We start from the raw sequence: 17,985 nt of genomic DNA on the forward strand, positions 1-17,985 counted from the left end.
TCGGAATTAGGTTTTTTGCTGGAAAAACAGAAAGATGTACACAGCAGTACAGTTCCCACTATGCTAATGACTTTGAAAATTTTCATCATATCTCTGTTCCCACATTATGGTTGGCTCTCCAAGGAAAGAAATCAAGGTCTAAATTTATTTTTCCTGTATATGTCTTACCATTATCAGCTTTATTCATACCACCTTTTAACAAGATTAAGAACTTTCATAGACTCATAGAACTGTAAACGAAACTGGTGGAAAAAAATCTCTAATGGAACTGAGTCTAACCATTTAACTCAGCACTTCCATGCTCACCACTAAAACAGATCCCCAAATGTCATAGCCACACACTTTTTTAACACTTTCAGGCAATATTTCCCAACATGTCACACTCTGGTTCATATATTTATTCATCTAAGATCAAGTCAGTACAATGTAGGTAATCCTCTGGGCAATTTATTGTTGGAACAAATACTTATGTGATATGCTTAAGCTTTCTTCAAATCGCTAATTGTCTTTTTTTTCCAGCTTACTTCTTTCTTCAATAAGCTTGCACTATTTACAGTTTTGTTATTCTGTAGCTGAGTAATAGAATTGTGCAGACTATAAGGCTATCGAGATTTTCTCCTGTGGGGTTTTTCAAGTCAAAATTCTGCTACATCTCTCTTGCTGTATGACATGGCCAGAAGCCAAGCTCCACACAGCCACTCACTCATTGCCCCACCAGTGGGACTGGGAGAGAATTGGGAGTGTGAAAGTTAGAAAATTCACAGGTTGAGATGAAGGAAGTTGAACAGGGAAAGTGAAAGCTGTGCACACAAGCAAAGCAAAACCAGGAATTAATTCACTGCTTCCCATGGGCAGGCAGGTGTACAGCCATCTCCAGGAGACCAGGGCCCCATCACACATAATGATGACTTGGGAAAACAAATGCCATCATTCCAAATGTCCTTTCATTCCTCCTTCTTCCTCCCCGCTTTATGCACTGAGCATGATGTCAAGTGGTCTGGAATATCCCTTTGGTCATTTTGGGCCACCTGTTCCTGACATGTCTCCTCCCCTGTGTGGCAGCAAGAAAAGCAGAAAAGACCTTGGCTGTGGATAAGCCCTGCTCAGCAATAACAAAATCATCTCTGTATTATCAATGCTGTGTTCAGCACAAATCCGAAACACAGCTCCATACCAGCCATTGTGAAGAGAATTGACCCTAGCCTAGCCAAAGCCAGCACAGTGCAGCTGAAGAGAAACACAGCCCCCCAAAATAACTGTCAGCCAGTCATATTTCTTAGACCAGATATAAGCATCAAGCTCATTTCCTTTTAACTCCTCTGGCTGATCCACCAGAGTGGGTCATGCCCACTCTCAGACATTCAGGCGTATGAACTCACAACAATCTTGATAAGGCTGCCAAAAACAAAGGAGTATATAAATGATTGGTGTCAGTACAGTTTTTCTTGAGAACTAATTACAGTATAAAATTTTATTGTACCATCAGGAGTGAAAATTCTACCCTCAGCTAAAAAGAAAAAAATATGTTTTTATAGGGGCGGGTTTGAGACTTTAAAAAAATCTGGTATGATGTAAAAATCCTTATAACTCTAACATCTCACAGTCTCACATGCCTGTATTGCTGAAAACGAACTCAAAATCTGCGCTCGCATGCAGTTGGGAAAAGTTTTAAATCACCCCTTTTTGTTAAGCTGATTGGTAGTTACGTTTGGCCTAATGGAGAATGGTCAGAAGTAATTTTCAGTGATTATGTTGTAACAAAATCATAAAACAGCTACAGGTAGTTCCCTCCTTCTTCTGCTTGCATTGTTACTCAAGAGCAGAGGCACACACAATAATTTACTGCTCTCTTCTGCTTATCAGGTTTTCATTGTTGCTGTGATTCCTTGAAGCTGAACATCTTTAAATCTGGAGGGTACCAAACAAAAAGACCATGAAGTAGTGCTCTGTGGCAACTACTAGGAAGAGAAATGATATTTTTAGTAAAGGTAGGAATCAGAAGGAAATGTTTATATGCTTCATAGGCTTGTATTTTGTGATGTGCTTTACATGGAAGTAATTGGTTGATTAGAAAAGGTAATGAGTACAGGAGTACAGAAAAAGCATGAGCAAAAATGTATTAATGGAGGTTCAATGGGGAAGTAACCAGTTTTTCTATTTTTAAATGTTTGTTTGGGGTTTTTGATGGCTCACAGCAGCTTTCTGGGTACTGTGGATATGGAAAGGGGACTTAAAGGCAGAATACTTGATACCAATAATATTTTCATTTTACTCCTAAATTACAGATACACTATCCTAACTATTTCTACCTATGTATATTTTCATATCTACTATGAGAAAGAATAGTGGTAGAAGACCATAAGAAATCCTGCTGTCATTCACTCAAGAAGTACTGAAAAATGAGAAATCTTTTATTTTTTCTGAGCCTTCCTAGAGTATGGTCATGTTAACCTGTGAAAAATGGATACAGATTTTTATTTGGCAGTGCCTTCTATCCACTTTTCTTAGGAACAAAGAGTTATGTAGGACACAGACATTCAGACAGAAACAGACCTCAATTGTATGCATATTCCAAAACTGGGAGATTAAAATTAACTTAATTTTGCTTTAACACCATGTGTGGCTTTCTCTTTAGGGTGATGGTTTAATTTCTATGTGTTTTGTTATTCTATTGTTTTGCTATTTTACACTTTGATAAAGTTTTACTTCAGCTGACTTTTTATTTTCTTTCGCACTTTGTGTACTTTGTGCATGTCATTGCCCAGTAACTCACAGTAGCTGCGCTCCTTAAAAGGAATAGATTAAGAGAAACTTTCTTACTGGCCCAAACTAGTTTGACAGGTTCAATGACCCCAAATACTGGTGCAGTGAAAAACATTCGAGATTCAACCACCTTCCAAGCACATATTATTTAACATACTCTTACCCAACAGAAATGCCTGGGTTAAAGGATATGAATTAAAATAGCACTTAGAATGTGAATAATGAATTGTATCAAAATCACAAACCAGTCTAATTCTCAGAAGACAAAACTTGTCCTTGCAGTAGGAATACTTTGAAAACAACCAGCACCAGCTTAAGCTTCTTTCTACCACATGTCTGAGACATATTATGGCCAGATTTTGCTGATCTAATTCATGGTAGGTTAATCTCATCTGGCAATGTGAAGTTATCCACTATCCGAATGCTGCAAACAAACAAGAAATTATGAGAGCAAAATGAAACTGCTGGTGTACCTTATGTCCTGAGTGAAGTAAAAAAGACATTATGGATGACCAAATGACAAAGTATTTTTCATATTATCATTCTTGTGAGAGGATAAGTCCAGGACCTCTCAGAAATCCTAAATATTTGATCATATAGGATAATTTTCCCAAGTAAATCCACATGTACATGCTGATGTTAATATTTACTAATGTTTTGTTTTGTAAAGATTTATGGTGTTGGGGAATAGAGGAACTTATTGCACAATAATTATAAGTCTGCAATCCTGAGGTATGAGGAAAGAAATCCATCTTTTTATTTTTAAAACCACTAATTAAGATTAATGTTACATAAATGGTTCTGTATCTGCAGAGAGCTTAAGCTCACTGTCTTCTCTTAGAGTGATGCCCTAGCAGCAGTCCTCTGAGTTTTAATTATTTTATAATGCTAGTAAAAATATATTAGTAACAGCAGGTTCAGAGAAGCTCAGAAACATATTGGATTAAATATTATCTGGGGAATAATATATTTTTTCTGCTGGCAAATATAATGAAGTTTTGCACTTTTATATTTTCTTTTTAGTAGTCTAAACTTCACCAAAAATAACTGCATTACCTCCCACAAAAGTCTGTTTGGATGGACTGGTTTTACTCCCTGCACTCCACTGACTGTACACAGAAGGCAGGAGAGCAATTTCACGGGATCGCATCACAAACATGGCAGAGCTGAAACAGGAAGCTTGAGTATAATCACTAATGATCATCAAGCACTCAGTAAACATTCAAGCAAATATTTTTGAAAATTTATTAGGATGTTTACTTATGCTTAATGTTGGCGGTGTTTAATTAGTTAAACTACATCTCATTGTAGCTCAACTGCACCACGGTTCCAGTCTTCTGGTGTTTCTCTTGGAGTTCCCCATTTATTAAAATTTTACATTAAATGAAACAATAACTTTTTGAATTTTTGTCTGCAGGCTATGTGGGCCTGTTTTAATTTCCACTCAATATTTTTCACAGTTATCCTTAGTGACAAATGGTTTAGAAAGTATTAAATCATACTCACTTGACAGCACCTTGCTGTGTTCCCTTCAGACATACACCAGACATAGGCATCTGGTACGCCTGCTTCCTAATTTCTTCATATTTATGTTTTATCTTTTGGGCAAAACCAAGTAGGACCTATGACATTGCTAATATTATTCTAATGTACTTAAAAATATCTGTCTTTTTAGTGCTACCTCATCCTTTGGTATTTAAATTTCCCTTTAACTGTTCTTGTACTCCCTACCCTTGAATTCTCATGATTTATGACTAGATTTTTTTTCTGTGTTGTACTGCCTTTCACTTCCCTTTGCTACTGAGTAAAAATTAACATACAGCAGTATCTGTCTTATTACTGAATCTGCATTATTAATCTAGTAATTGTCTTTAAAGTTGTGGTCTTTGCAGAACTCTGTGCTTTTTATTCCATACATCACTTAAAATTTTCCCAAGCTATTGTAAACTGACATTTTCAAAGTATCAGGTACATAAATTACTTCCAGGAACTCTCCTTTCTTGCCAGTAATAAAACCAGGTATTGGGATTTTTCAGTCTGAAGAGGAGGCTCAGGGGAGACCTTATGGCTCTCTGCAGCTGCCTGACAGGAGGCTGTAGTGAGGTGGGGTCAGTCTCCCAGGTAATAAGCAACAGGACAAGAGGAAATGATATCAAGTTGTGCCACGGGAGATTAAGACTGAGTATTAGGAGAACTTCTTCACTGTAACGGTTGTCAGGCACTGGAACAGTCTGCCCTATGAAGTGGCTGAGTCACCATCCCTGGAGAAATTTAAAAGCTGAGTAGATTTGGCAGTTAGGGAGACATGGGTTAATGGTCAACACGGCAGCTGGACTCACTGGTCAGACTTGGTGATCTCAAGTGTTTTTCCAACCTAAATGATCCTGATTCTAAATTGTATGAACTTTCTGAAGAGATACATACATATATCCACACACACACAAGCGTGCATACATACGTACGCAGGTACATGGATAGCTGGTTGATATTGTCTACTGTGCAAACGTGACTAAATGACCCCAGCTTATTGCAAGGAGAGGGACAATTCCCATCGGGGGAAATAAAGGACACCCTTGGACTGATGAGAGGATGCCGACAATAAGAGGATGATCCCAGCACCTCCAACAGCTCTGCCACGCCCTGCTATCCTTGCGTCACAGGGCAGTAATTGCAGCCAGACGGACGCCGTGGATGTTTCACTGGAGACGGCAGCGGACGGATGGTGACAGCACCGCAGAGGCGGGAGTCGCTGTGCAGAGCAGCGGGGTGTGTGCCTGCGGGCGCGGGGGACACGACCTGGGTGTGAATTGTTGTGATGCTGCACGACCCCCAGCAGGGAAGCGCGGCTCAGACGGGGATGGAGGGCTGGTGGTGCTGTGCGAGGGGCGAGAGGCGCTGTCTCCGGCCAGCCGCGCTCCCCGCGGGCAGCGCCGCACGGGCAGCTCTGGCTTTCCTCCTCAGCCTGGCACGGGCCCCAGCCAGGAAGCTGCTGGCCCACTTTCTCTTGCCTCCCGTTCCCCTGCGGAGAGGGCAAGGAGGCAGAGGCAGGAGAGGCGCCTGGCTCTCACAAGGTACTTCTGGTCTCTTGACCACAGTATGCATGATTTCTCCATTATCACTGTAGTCTGTGAAATCCTCTTCAGCCAGTAGCAAAATCATAGTTGTACTTTGATGTAAAATATCAAGAAAGTAAGGCTCTTGTAGAAAACACCATTAAAATAACCTTGTTTAATTTAACACACACACACACACACACACACACACACACACACACACAAAATCAAACAAAATACAACTTGTAGATTTCATTAACAACTATAAAATGACAATGGTTTTACAATAACTGTTTGAAAATTCTTTACATAGGAAAGCATTATCTGTAAGACTGTGGCACTCTCAGACATCACAAAATGCCTGGATATGCTTGCTTTGCTATGCCAATAGAAATGTGCATGTACAAATAGAAAAATGTACTTAAAAGCATTTGTACCTGTCTCTGATAAAAGAAGTAAAATTGTGCAGCCTGCCATTGGCTTACTGTTGAATTCTTTATGTCATTATTTATATATGCCATTTTCTAAATGTCACAGCTCCTGAATTTACTGCTAGGTAGTATATGCACAGATATATTCTCAACTTGTGTTTTATTTAATGACAGCCTTGAAGTCTTGGTAAAAATACCTCAGACTTTACAATTTTTATTTTCAGAGGAACCTTTATTAAGTGGTATGACATATGCCACACTGTTGTTTCCCAGTGCATTTTTGGCCTAAGCATAATAGTTTTCCACAATAAAAAAGTCCCCTCCTGCACCAGTAACTCTGGTCTGCGGATGCTTCACATTCCAGTGTCCTGCCTGTTCTCACCAATAGATCTCAGTACATGGTTAATGGCTGTCTGTCTTCTTCTTCCCTACTTCTTCCCTTGCCACTTGAGAAAGGCACCTTCTTACAGAACAGTACCTACATATTTCATATTTTCATACTGAATCCTGCCTGACGCTACAGGCTTGATGTAGTTACAGGCTCAACATCAACAGCCAGCAGTCAGTATTTGTAAACAAGGGCACTCAGAGGCTCAAACAATATGGCTGAAAACCATTGTCTGGAATGTGCGTGTAGGTTGTCATAAGCCTTCCCAGCTCCTTTGGGAGGTTTTGTTTGTTTGTTTGTTAGTTTGCTGGGGTTGGTTTTTGTGGTTGGGTGTGGTGGTTTTGGATTTTGTTGTTGTTGTTGTTGTTTCGTTGTTTTTTATGTATAAAAATGATAGGGAGAAGGAAGAAAACAGGTATCTCTATTGTAGAGAAATTTTGTTCCACAAAAGCAGCAGCACACCTACTTTGCTTTGAACACAGGAACATCTGACACCATGACATTCAGTTACAACTTCCATTCTTTAGGGCCCTGGGCTCACAGGTGACACAGCAGGCCAAAGTGATTGATGTGCACTGAATAGCAATTTCCATGTACCCACAAGCATTTTAAATAATGCCCAAGTCATGGAAATACACACTTTTAATGCTTCAACTTCTGTCACGTACAGACCTTCAACTACCAAGTTAATGTTTGGAAATTCCAGATAAATCAACTTTAAAAGAAGCCTCTTCTGAGAAGTAGATATCTTTTCCATAGATGTGAGTGGAATTGAAGTTTTATTCATAAGACCTCCAGGCAGACAAGGGAAACTATTTTCTCCTAAACTGTGTTGGTCACAGAACTATTGAAAGCAAAGACTAAGCCAGTCTTTGTCATAAAGCAGCAGCTAAATTTGTCTGCTCTTTCATTAATTTCTTGTGGTTAGGACCTGTCTTTTTGCCTGCTATGCAACAGAAGGCTAAATAAAGGTCATACTTGTGGCTCTCCAAGACAGGGAGTTGAGGGAAGGTGTTAAGCTGTTTTTGTAGCCCAGGGTAAGACAACCATTTTCCCTATTTCCATTAGAAAAACTGAAGAGCTGTTAATTAACAATTCTTTAGTTAAAATTAAAAAGACTGTGGTAGGATACTGAAGCCATAATATTTTCTACTGAGAAGACAAACAAAATAATTAAATTATGCATATTTTCAGGTGAACTGACAAAATCATTCTCATCTGCATGACTGGGGACATCAGGTTTGCCTCCCACACCTTGCAGCACTACGCTCTCCCCCTCTGCTGCATTTTGGAGGCATTCATTTAAGTGTCCTGCAATGTATGTATTTTGAGTGTGTGTATTTCTCAACTCTTGAACAACAGAGTTAGGGAGAAAGAGCTTTTAGCCTACATTGCTTTGAACTGCAAAATGTTTAGAGAAGTCTCCTAGAGATATGCTAATAAAGTATCTCAAACCCAGACTGTTTTTTTCACTGACAAGTGAACAGTCAACTAAACGACTCACAAATGATTTCTCAGTTTACATAAACTTTTCTCTGCTTAGGAAATTTGTTGTGCTCATTTACATTGTACACTATCATCTAGTGTACAACATCTAAGCCCTGTATTTACCTTCTAGCTATGTAATGTTTTGCTCTTCTGGTTTTTAATTGGGGATTATGTTTGTTATCTACAGTGAGTTACTTTTGTTTTATATTAGCAGAAATAAAATCAGCATGTACAAGTGTGACTATGTATCAAAAGAGAATTATTTAATCCATAACCACAAAAATCTTCCACTTGTAGCATCAGTTCTATAACTTCTTACAAGAGATTCCAACAATTTCTAGACTATTAAATAATACTGAAAATCAGTTAAACTGTTTTTACATGTATTAGTCATAACATTATTTGAATACCTCTCACATTTTGTAAAGAATCTGAATAATATGATTATGTATATAAGGACAACTGATTTCTTCTTAGTACTACCACACCCTGTTGCAATTCAAGACTAACAGCTCTGTTGCTAAATTATAGTCATGTAATTGATTTATACATTAAAAAATTATTATGCAAGGGAAGTATCAAATTTGACTACATTTATATCTAGCCTTTTGCCACTCAATTACACTCAGGCTGCTTGACTTCAGCAAAGTGAGATGAAACAGTGAAGTTCTAAAGCACTTGAAGAAAAAAACTTTGATGATAATAATAGTAAATCAGTTAATTTCTTGAGCTGAAATAAATCAGGTCTTATCAGTAACTGTGAGGGCTCTCTTAAAAACATGCTGAGAAAAGTAGTCACCAAGATACTAATAAAAACATAATTTGGCCTTTCCAAAATCAGCATTTGAAATAAACCAAGTATTCTGCAGCATGTGAAATAGATTAATAAACCTCTAGTATACAATAATCACACTTGTGTGCACAAGTAACTGACAATTGTTAAGAGACTCCAGATACTTCATTGTGAGATAAATGGAATTTTATTTTTAGGGAGTGATTCCTCTTTATAATAAATGTATAAAAGTGCAATATCTTAAGTATTTACTGCATGCAAGTATCTTTTTGTTGTTTTTGTTGTTGTTAGCATCATATAAAGTAATCTTATGCAATAGTCTCTGCAAGAATACATTTGAACTTATTGTCGAATTAATGCATCTCTTCAGTTGAGTGCCAGCCTGATCATTGCATTAACCACCTCATACAGGACTGCAGGAAAAAAGGCAAATTTTCAGCAACATCTTAGCAAATAGCTCTCTACTGACAATGCAAAATGATATACTAAAATGGCAAAATTTGGCCCATGTTTGCCTACTACATACTACATCTTTCAAGTGATTGTATTCCAACTATAGTGTTAACAGTTTTCTGAAATGCATGTCCAAAAGGCAAATTGTATCTGGCCCTGATTACAAGAACCTTCTGAAGCTGGTCTTATTCACAATTTGCAGCCAGTATGATCAACTCTGCAATGACTACCAGAACTGAATCTGGTATGTCAAAAAACCTTCTCTTTGTGGTAAACAGGATAAAGGAAAGATACCAAAAATAATCAAAACAAAATGGCAGTAGGAAGAAGATTAAGCACAAAGTGCGTTCCTCTTCAGCTGTACTACACAATCATCAGTTGTTGTATTTTACCAGACCAATTTACATTTAATTCACAAGGATCTGAAAGTATTCCAGAGTGCACATACTTAAAGCAATACTGTATTTTCTTTAGATGGCAATTCATGAGTGTGGAAGCAATTAATAGGAAACAATTAATGAGTGTGATATTAAATAAGTGTGAATGGAGAAAGAAGTGCCTTGGACAAGACACAGCGAACCTTGACTGTCATGCCCAGCAACACAGCATTTTAAATAAGAGAGAAAACATTTTCTTTTTAGAGCTTACTGGAAAATAACAAGTTTTGGTTTGTTTGAGTTTTTTTTTGCTTTGTTTTAGGGGGTTTTTGGTGGTATGAATAAAAGTACAATTTTTGCATTTTTCCATCCTTAACACTAAGTTTGATTTTTTGCCATCAGTTATCAGTCTGACTACAGTCGCATTTAGTCCATGTACAGAGAAACCTGTGATTCTTAAAAGGGATCAAGAGCTCTCCTTGTTCGGTAATTTCCTTTTTTTTTTTTTTTTTTTTTTCCCCCAAGAATAAGTATGCAATCAAGGCCTTTAAAAATGAAAAGGGCAACACTTCCAAGCCAGAATAGCTAATATTGCATAAAATGAAGGGTTCAGAAACTATAGCACTAGGATGAGGTTTTCAGGGAGGAAAGTGTTACTCCTTTTTTCCTCATTTCTAAGCCTTTGGGCCACACAATTCTATCCCTTCCACTTGGTCAGCTTAGCACTTCTTTGAACCATTGGTCAGCCAAATTGGCTGAAACCCCTGAAAATTAGACTAATAAAACAGCCAAGCAAGAAGTGCAAAAATAAGGTTTTTGTTGGTTTTTTTTTTCTTTCCACTCAATTCATTGACAAAGCAGCAGGGCTGACATAAGGGAGAGAGAAAGCTCGAAGTGGATGAAAACCAGGATCAGAGGAGGTCTTGGAGAGTAGGTCCTTTTAAAAGTAATGAGCTGTGAGACGGGGTCTGGTGCCTTCGTATCAGATACTGATACCAGGTGTGCTCTTGAGGATCTGGCAATTGTGTATTTTGTGGCAGTTTTTAAATATTCTGGAACTCCTAGATGTTTGGGACAGTGTCCTACAAAATGCCTGGTAATTGGGTGAGATGATCATAGCGTCCGATGTAAGATTTTAATCACAAGTATGCACAACTTATCACACAGATACAGTTTCTACATCTATTTCACGTATCTAAAGGTCACAATGACACTGTAGTTGACATTACCTTCACTGAGACACAAACATAAAATAAATCCTTCCCTACTGACTGATCCTTCTCCCATACATTCTGCAACTGGAAAGAAAAATGAGGAACCATTCACTCTTGTCTTTGCTTAGGCAAACGGTTTGCATTCCAGGATTCTTACCTCAACTGTTTTGTTCACTTAATGGAGAACCAACTAAGTTTTGCAACTTGCCTGAAATACTATTTCTGCAGTAATGATCTAAGATGCACTGATTTTTGACCAGGTATGAGTCAAACTCCTGAAAGTAGCACATAGCCTCTTTCTGTTACTTCTATCATGACACAGGTGTACAAAAAGATCTAAGAAACACACTACTCTTGCAGTAGTACTGCAATCATCCAGAACTCCTTAAGAAATTTTCCTGTCTGCAAAGTCTGAGTTTTCTTTCCCTGAGACATAGGTTTTATTTATTTTCTCCCATGCTTCTGAGTTTCCATTGTACACAAGCCAAAAAAACTCCAAACCTTTTATAATACTGTCGAATTACCTTCTCCACTGTAACAAACCCTAAATGTTTTGAACATCTGGCTGTAACAAAGATACTCTGGAAGTTGTAATATTTAGATAATGATGATGGAGCATGTATAATTAAAAATTAATTTTGGAGTAATATATCTCTCCAGCATTTATCATAATAAGAAGCATTCTGAGAGAACAGTAAGTCCAAATATTCCAGAAAAACTAAATTTCAAGGAATGAAGATACTATAGTATGAAGATATGGCAAAAAATAGTGTATTTTTAACCAACAACATTTTTGAGGGCCAGAAACTGTACAATACTAATTTTTTAAAGAAACCTATTTCGTCCCTCAAGCAACACACAATACATGCATTTAAGTGACACTTTAAGAACAGCAATTTTTAAATATCCTTAAGTTTAAAAATACATCTGACACTCCTTCCTTAAAAGAAAAAAAAATATTAAGAACTGGTCAAATAAGGATTTCCTGCAGCATGGCAAACAAGGAAATCAACTTAAATTGTATTGTGAGAGCAAAAATCCTTCAAATTATTTACATTAAACTTGATTTATTTTTTGACACTGTTTTCAAAATCTCTATTCCTTTCTTACCTGCAGTATGACTACTGTGAAAAATCTCAAGATAAACCTACAGTAAAACTTTTTCATCATCTAAGTTGTGACCCCAATGTATTGACTAGATAGAAAAAATTTGTTTGACTGATAGAACTCAAAATGCTACAGATAACCAAAAGGCAAGAGGAAATACCAGTAGCTCCACTTCTCAAACTAAAGCTATTGTTTTGCAAGACTTCTACTAAACAAACAAGCTGGAAAGGCTTTAGTTGCTTTATGTCTATTAAATTCTAGAATTTATGTTTTATGTCAAAAGATGGACCATATTTGTAAAAGTGTCAATTTCTAAAATACCGTGGTTAATTAAATACCAGGACATTTAAATTTTCATTACTTATGTCAGTCTCTCCAAAACATAGCTACTTTACTAATCTCTTAACTAGAGGTAGGTCATGTGTAAGCCTTGTTAATATGCTGTGAACACTTCATTAGTTCACTAATGTAATAGTCTGCAGGATAACTATGCACAGAGCTCCAAGAATAGCAGCACATGTAATAAATTAAATGTCTAAATTTTATTTTTTTCATGTGGGTTAACATGTATTTGTTTTCTCCTAACATTTCATTCTTTTGTGAAGAATGTTTAACTAGGAAAGGGTCATGAGGTTAAGTAATCTGAAAGTATTCTGCACCTTACAACTCAAGGCTGGGAGTCTAACAATATCTATATGCAGCCCTTTTCCCCCTATAGAGTTTTTGCAAATCATGCAGTCAGTTCTGACTGTTATCCAGCATTAAAAGTCTCTTCTCCATTTTCAAACTTTAAAAAGTGATTCACAATCATGTGGCAGTATGATTAAAAAGTACAGTTCATACACCTTAACAATCAAAAGAGACTGAATTATAAAAAGTAAACTGCCCTTATAGCTGCATCATCCTACATCTGTAAGGACAGCGACAGTTTGTGAAAAAGGCAAGTTCCAGGTTTCCGTAAAACACGTATTACAGCTTTCTTGTGCTAGTGAACATTTAGAATACACAGGTTCCCAAGACATTTTCCTTCCCTCCTCCCCCATTTATAACATTCAAAGAAAACACATCGTTTTGGCAAAATTAAAAGGGTTTCTGTCTTGATGTTTTTGCCTTCAGCTTCATGTTAGAGGCACAAACTTCTGAACTTAAGCACTATAAGGCATAGTAGAAACCACCAATTAAAACAACAGCACCACCACCACCACCACCACCACAATGGAATATACTACAAGTGGGAACAGCTGTGTTATTTAAAAAGAAAATGTTTTGTAAACTGTCATACTGCAATGCTGTGTTAGGTGATTCATGTAAAGCTTGCCTTGCCATGCCGAATATTTTTTTTTCCCAGAACATGCTCAAATGATCTAAACATTGCCACAGGTTCAACTTACCTAAAAAATACCAGAAAACAGCCCAGTGGCACACACTCTTGAAAACTTTTGCAATCACAATATAACTATAAAGCATGAGTAAACTTTTGTTTTGTTTTTTATACAAAACTTGGAACCACATTTCCTTCTCCCCCACCCAATATCCCATAAGGAAAAAAAAAACAAAACCAAATTTAAAAACTCCAAACTTCTGTTAGACACCACTGTCTCGGCTTTTTGTTTGGTTGTGTTTGTCTTTTTTTAAATTTTTTTTCTTTTTTTTTTCCCTTCCCCCCCCCCCCCTTTTTTTTTTTCCTTCCTTTTTTGGCTACAGTTCCATTTATAGCACTGAATCCAGCGTGGGCAATGTATTCCCAGGTTAAAAAAGGGATATTATCAACAGTGGAACTGTGAAAACAGAAGCTCTGTTGCATTCATAGCATGATCAGGACCAATTTTTTTAAGCTGTATGTAAGAAAGAGTCACTGCTCTAATCCCCTATTCAGAATGTCAGTGTCACTTTTTATAATCTATATCTACCTGCTTTAGCTTCATTAAATAAAATACTTTAACTCCTTAAAATCGTTAACAATAGTGACTTTTTGGTTGTTGTTTTTATATCTAAGGTTTCCAAAGTTTCTGAAAGACTGATCTGATGTTTTGCATTTTATCATGGTATTTTTAGGGCAACAGCATATAAGCATTAGTACTTAGGGTACAATGGTTCGAAATACCTCTGAATTTACTTTTCCAATAAAACTATCAGAGAAGTAAAACCTAATGCAATTCAGTCAAATAAAAAACTGATTTTCCATTTAAAGTTTATGTTCCAATATGAGATATAATAACATAAGTTGTATTCTACAGCTGTATAAAGCCCTGACAAGATTTGAGCATTGTTTTGAATGTGAATCATCTGTGTCTTGGTGTGCCAATTTACTTATACTCAGGAATGTGCAAATGATTTTATACAGCACGATGCTAGTACCGCTCTGTACTATAGTATTTTGCTTTGTAAATAAAAACAACAACAAATCCCTAGTCAGAAATAAACTGACAAAATTTACATTCTTCTCTCTTAAAAAAGTAAATAAAATAACATTATTTAAAATGTGAATTAGCTATAAGACATACAATACAATTACATAGATACATATCAATACAGCACATTCAATTTGCCAAAAATTAATGATTACAAAGCCAATATGGATGCTGCCATATATATATATATATATATATATGTATGTACAATGATTATAGCATTCATAATTGCACTATACCTACAACCAGTTTTAAGTTACAAGGTGTTTTAAGAGGGAGCAAAAAAACCCAGCTGTTCTTATTATCGTTCTTTTGAATTTGGGAGGGTTAAGGATGAAAAATATCTCATTAGTATTTATTGTTAACTTTGGTAATCAACTAATAAGCCATTCTTTTTTCCACCTCCCATCTGCTGCTATGTGGCAGCCATTTTTGTGTTAAGTGCACTCTAGTGCCAGCTGGCATCATAGATAATCAATCCAATTACATGTCTGAACTCTATGCAGAGTTTTCATGCACCTGGTCAAAAAACGTTTCAACCTAAGCTGCAGAATAAAGGCTCATCAATGTGTGCTGCACTTTTGTTGTTAAAAATTGCACATTTAAATGTCAAGAATTATTTTCTCACTGCTTCATTTACATTTATATATCTCTTCAAAAGAACACTGAGAGAGGCTATTTTGCATGAAAGCCTATCAAATGCCTGTGAATCAATTAACAATCAACCTTATCAAAAAAGGTTCCCGAACGTGATCTCTCATCAATAACTTCTTGTAATACAACTGAAGGTGCCTTGACATTATTACAGAAAACAATCTTATGTCATAACTTACAAAATGAGAGATCTAAATTGTCTTTAAATTACTAGACTACATGTGGGTGTGTATGGTACACTTTAGAGAATATTCACTTGCATGTTGGTTTTGGCATTAGAAAATGGTACACTTTCTAAAAAAGGGCACATGAGCTGAAACTGTGTGTGTTAATCATTTGGCAGTTGATTCAATCAGGTCAGTTCCCAACCCATCCCTTTGGCATTTCAATCAGTATTTTATGTTTCAAGCGCATTGGTTTTATAAAAAGCCAGATTTGGCAACATGGATTTTGTAAAATAAAAATAATTTTCCTACTGTGGAAAATGAACACTTAAAAAAGCTCTAACTTAAGAAAAAAACACCCCACACAACTGAGAAAAACATTGTTTCAGGCTGCAGCCACTGGAGAAAATGTAGTGTCTCTGACTTTTCTATTTGGCATTTGTGAATAAAAGGAGAAAAAAATGGCACATGGCAATTAAAAGAGGTTCTAACATATTCCATGTACATCCCAAATTGTGTCTTAATTACTTCATTACTGTCTTCTGTGCACCTTTCTTAACTGTAAAACTATGGCTACATTTAGTAACCTTAGACAACTGTAATTCTGTTTTGCAATCCTAGTATTCTAGTCTCAGAAGTGAAGACAGAATAAAGACATCCATGTAAAGAATTTAAAAATCACAGTATCAATACTTTTTGATCCTTCAAAGTACATACTGTAAAATTAGAATGGCTGATGACTTAAACTGTGATGATAGTGTTTTCCTGACCAAATCATTCAACAGAAAATATTTCACCCAGGAATGCAAATGGGGGGGGGAAAAAAGGCCATTGTACCTTTTCAAAGACAAGGGGGGGAGAAAAGGAGGAGAAGAGAAAGGGTTAGGTAAAGAGGAAACCAGCTTGATTTTGCTTCAATAGCAAAAAACTGCTATCCTTTGTAAATGTATGACTGAGAATTTGAAACATATTGAGTCACACGGTTTTGCCTAAAAAATGAGGAAATGTGCTGTGAATGTATTTCAGCATCTTTTGTTTTTCCTCCATATACTTTAAATAAAATCATAATATTAACTATAAACTCTGTGGACATTCACAGAGTCCAGGCCAGCAATAAATTAGTATTATGCAAATTGTTTTCACAGATTATAATACAGTCCCTCTTGTATATCTTCAATCACGGAAAGTTGGTTTTGGAGGACGCCCCAAGTACAGTTAGACCAGGTTGTACTCCTTCAGGTTTAACTGTAGGATTGTGTCCTTGACAGCAGCAAAGACGAAGCGGATGTTCTCTGTGTCTGTAGCACATGTGAAGTGAGAGTAGATAATTTTGTCACTGTCTGGATTCAGGTCTACGAACATCTTCAGGATGAACTCTCGTGCTGCCTGTGCATCCCGCTGTGGACCTGCAAGAGAAATTCAGTTTTCTTAAAGTCAACTTTGTATTTCCACTTCTTTAAAAGAAAATAAGGAAGGCTTGGTCCGTGATCCCCACCTAAAAGAAGATAGGGAACCTTTTACTAATCAATAGTATCATATACTGGCTGCATTTCTTGTGGTAGGAACTATTAAAAATAAAGATGGAAAGAAATTTCAGATGTTCACCAAGTCAGAACTGCTCTTTCACTGCTGACTATCTTCTTTCTTCACCAAGGTAAATCACTTGTTTCAAAACAGGTGATTTATAAATGTATAGAATTAAAATTTAAAAAAAATTAGCTATATAATTAAATCTTTAAAAAGTTAGTAGAAATGGTGAATGTTCAGTTTAAACCTACTGTATTTAAACTATACTTCAGTTATTTTAACAGTGCAAGTTTACTAGTTCTATATGGATTTTAGTAGGAAGCATAGAGAATTCGTATCTTGAACTGGGTCTGACACTGTCCTCAACAGAAGTTAATTTACTTTAAGTGATAATAAAATATACAGCTGGTCTCCAGCTGAAACTGTTGCCTGTAAAAGGCTCATGTTCCAACCAATTAAAGTATCTAGTATTTTAGTTGGTATCTAAATTATGTATGCTAATGATCCTCTCAGATCTAAATTAAAGTTGTAACTCTCAGAAGGACAGAGTCAATCTAACCAAACTACATTTTCAGCTTAAAAAATTGCAGAAGGTAAAGTAATTACTTCCAGCCTAGAACAGTGAGGATTCATTCATGCTCACAGTGAAAAGAGCAGTGCAGAAGCAAGAACATAAGCCACATGCTGGTGAATCCTGTTCCATTATTCTAGTGCTGCCACCAAAAGTCATCCTTCCTTTGCTCTCGTGTTTCTGAAATGTGGGTTTCTACAGAAACACGTTTTCTGTGCTGTTGCCTCCTCCTATTCTCTTCATTAGCCCTGTTGTTACACAGCAATACAAATACCAGCATCCAGCTGTTATTTGTAGCTCTGTCCTTCAGTAATCATAAAATCAATAGTTTGGTGCCCAGCACATGTCCACGCATTTCACCAACTGGATAACAGACCCTATTTTTAATACTTCAAGCTCAAAATTTGTAACACTTCCAATTCGTGTAACTAAAATTTAGGAAGGGAATGTATGGAAGAGAAAGCATGTACCTTTTGGTGTGCTGCATATGCATGTGCAGGAGGAGTAAGCTTTGGCAGTAAATGGGTGTATGCATGTGAACAGATGTACAAATATGCACATACATACATACATAGGTGACACATTTTCTGA

The 17,985-nt window shown here is 36.7% G+C and overlaps 1 protein-coding gene across 1 annotated transcript in view; it reads right to left on the reverse strand.

The window, feature by feature from the left end:
* Positions 1-13,718: 13,718 nt before the first annotated feature.
* Positions 13,719-17,985, reverse strand: part of LOC121331663 (guanine nucleotide-binding protein G(q) subunit alpha) — a 114,397-nt gene continuing 110,130 nt past the window's right edge. The window contains exon 7 of the mRNA XM_041396281.1: positions 13,719-16,702. Within this exon, the coding sequence (XP_041252215.1) occupies positions 16,512-16,702 (191 nt within the window). The 3' untranslated portion in view covers positions 13,719-16,511. The remainder of the gene's footprint in view (positions 16,703-17,985) is intronic.

The sequence above is a fragment of the Onychostruthus taczanowskii genome, unplaced genomic scaffold (assembly GCF_017590055.1).
Source record: "Onychostruthus taczanowskii isolate IOZ18803 unplaced genomic scaffold, ASM1759005v1 scaffold129, whole genome shotgun sequence".
Classification (NCBI taxonomy): domain Eukaryota; kingdom Metazoa; phylum Chordata; class Aves; order Passeriformes; family Passeridae; genus Onychostruthus; species Onychostruthus taczanowskii.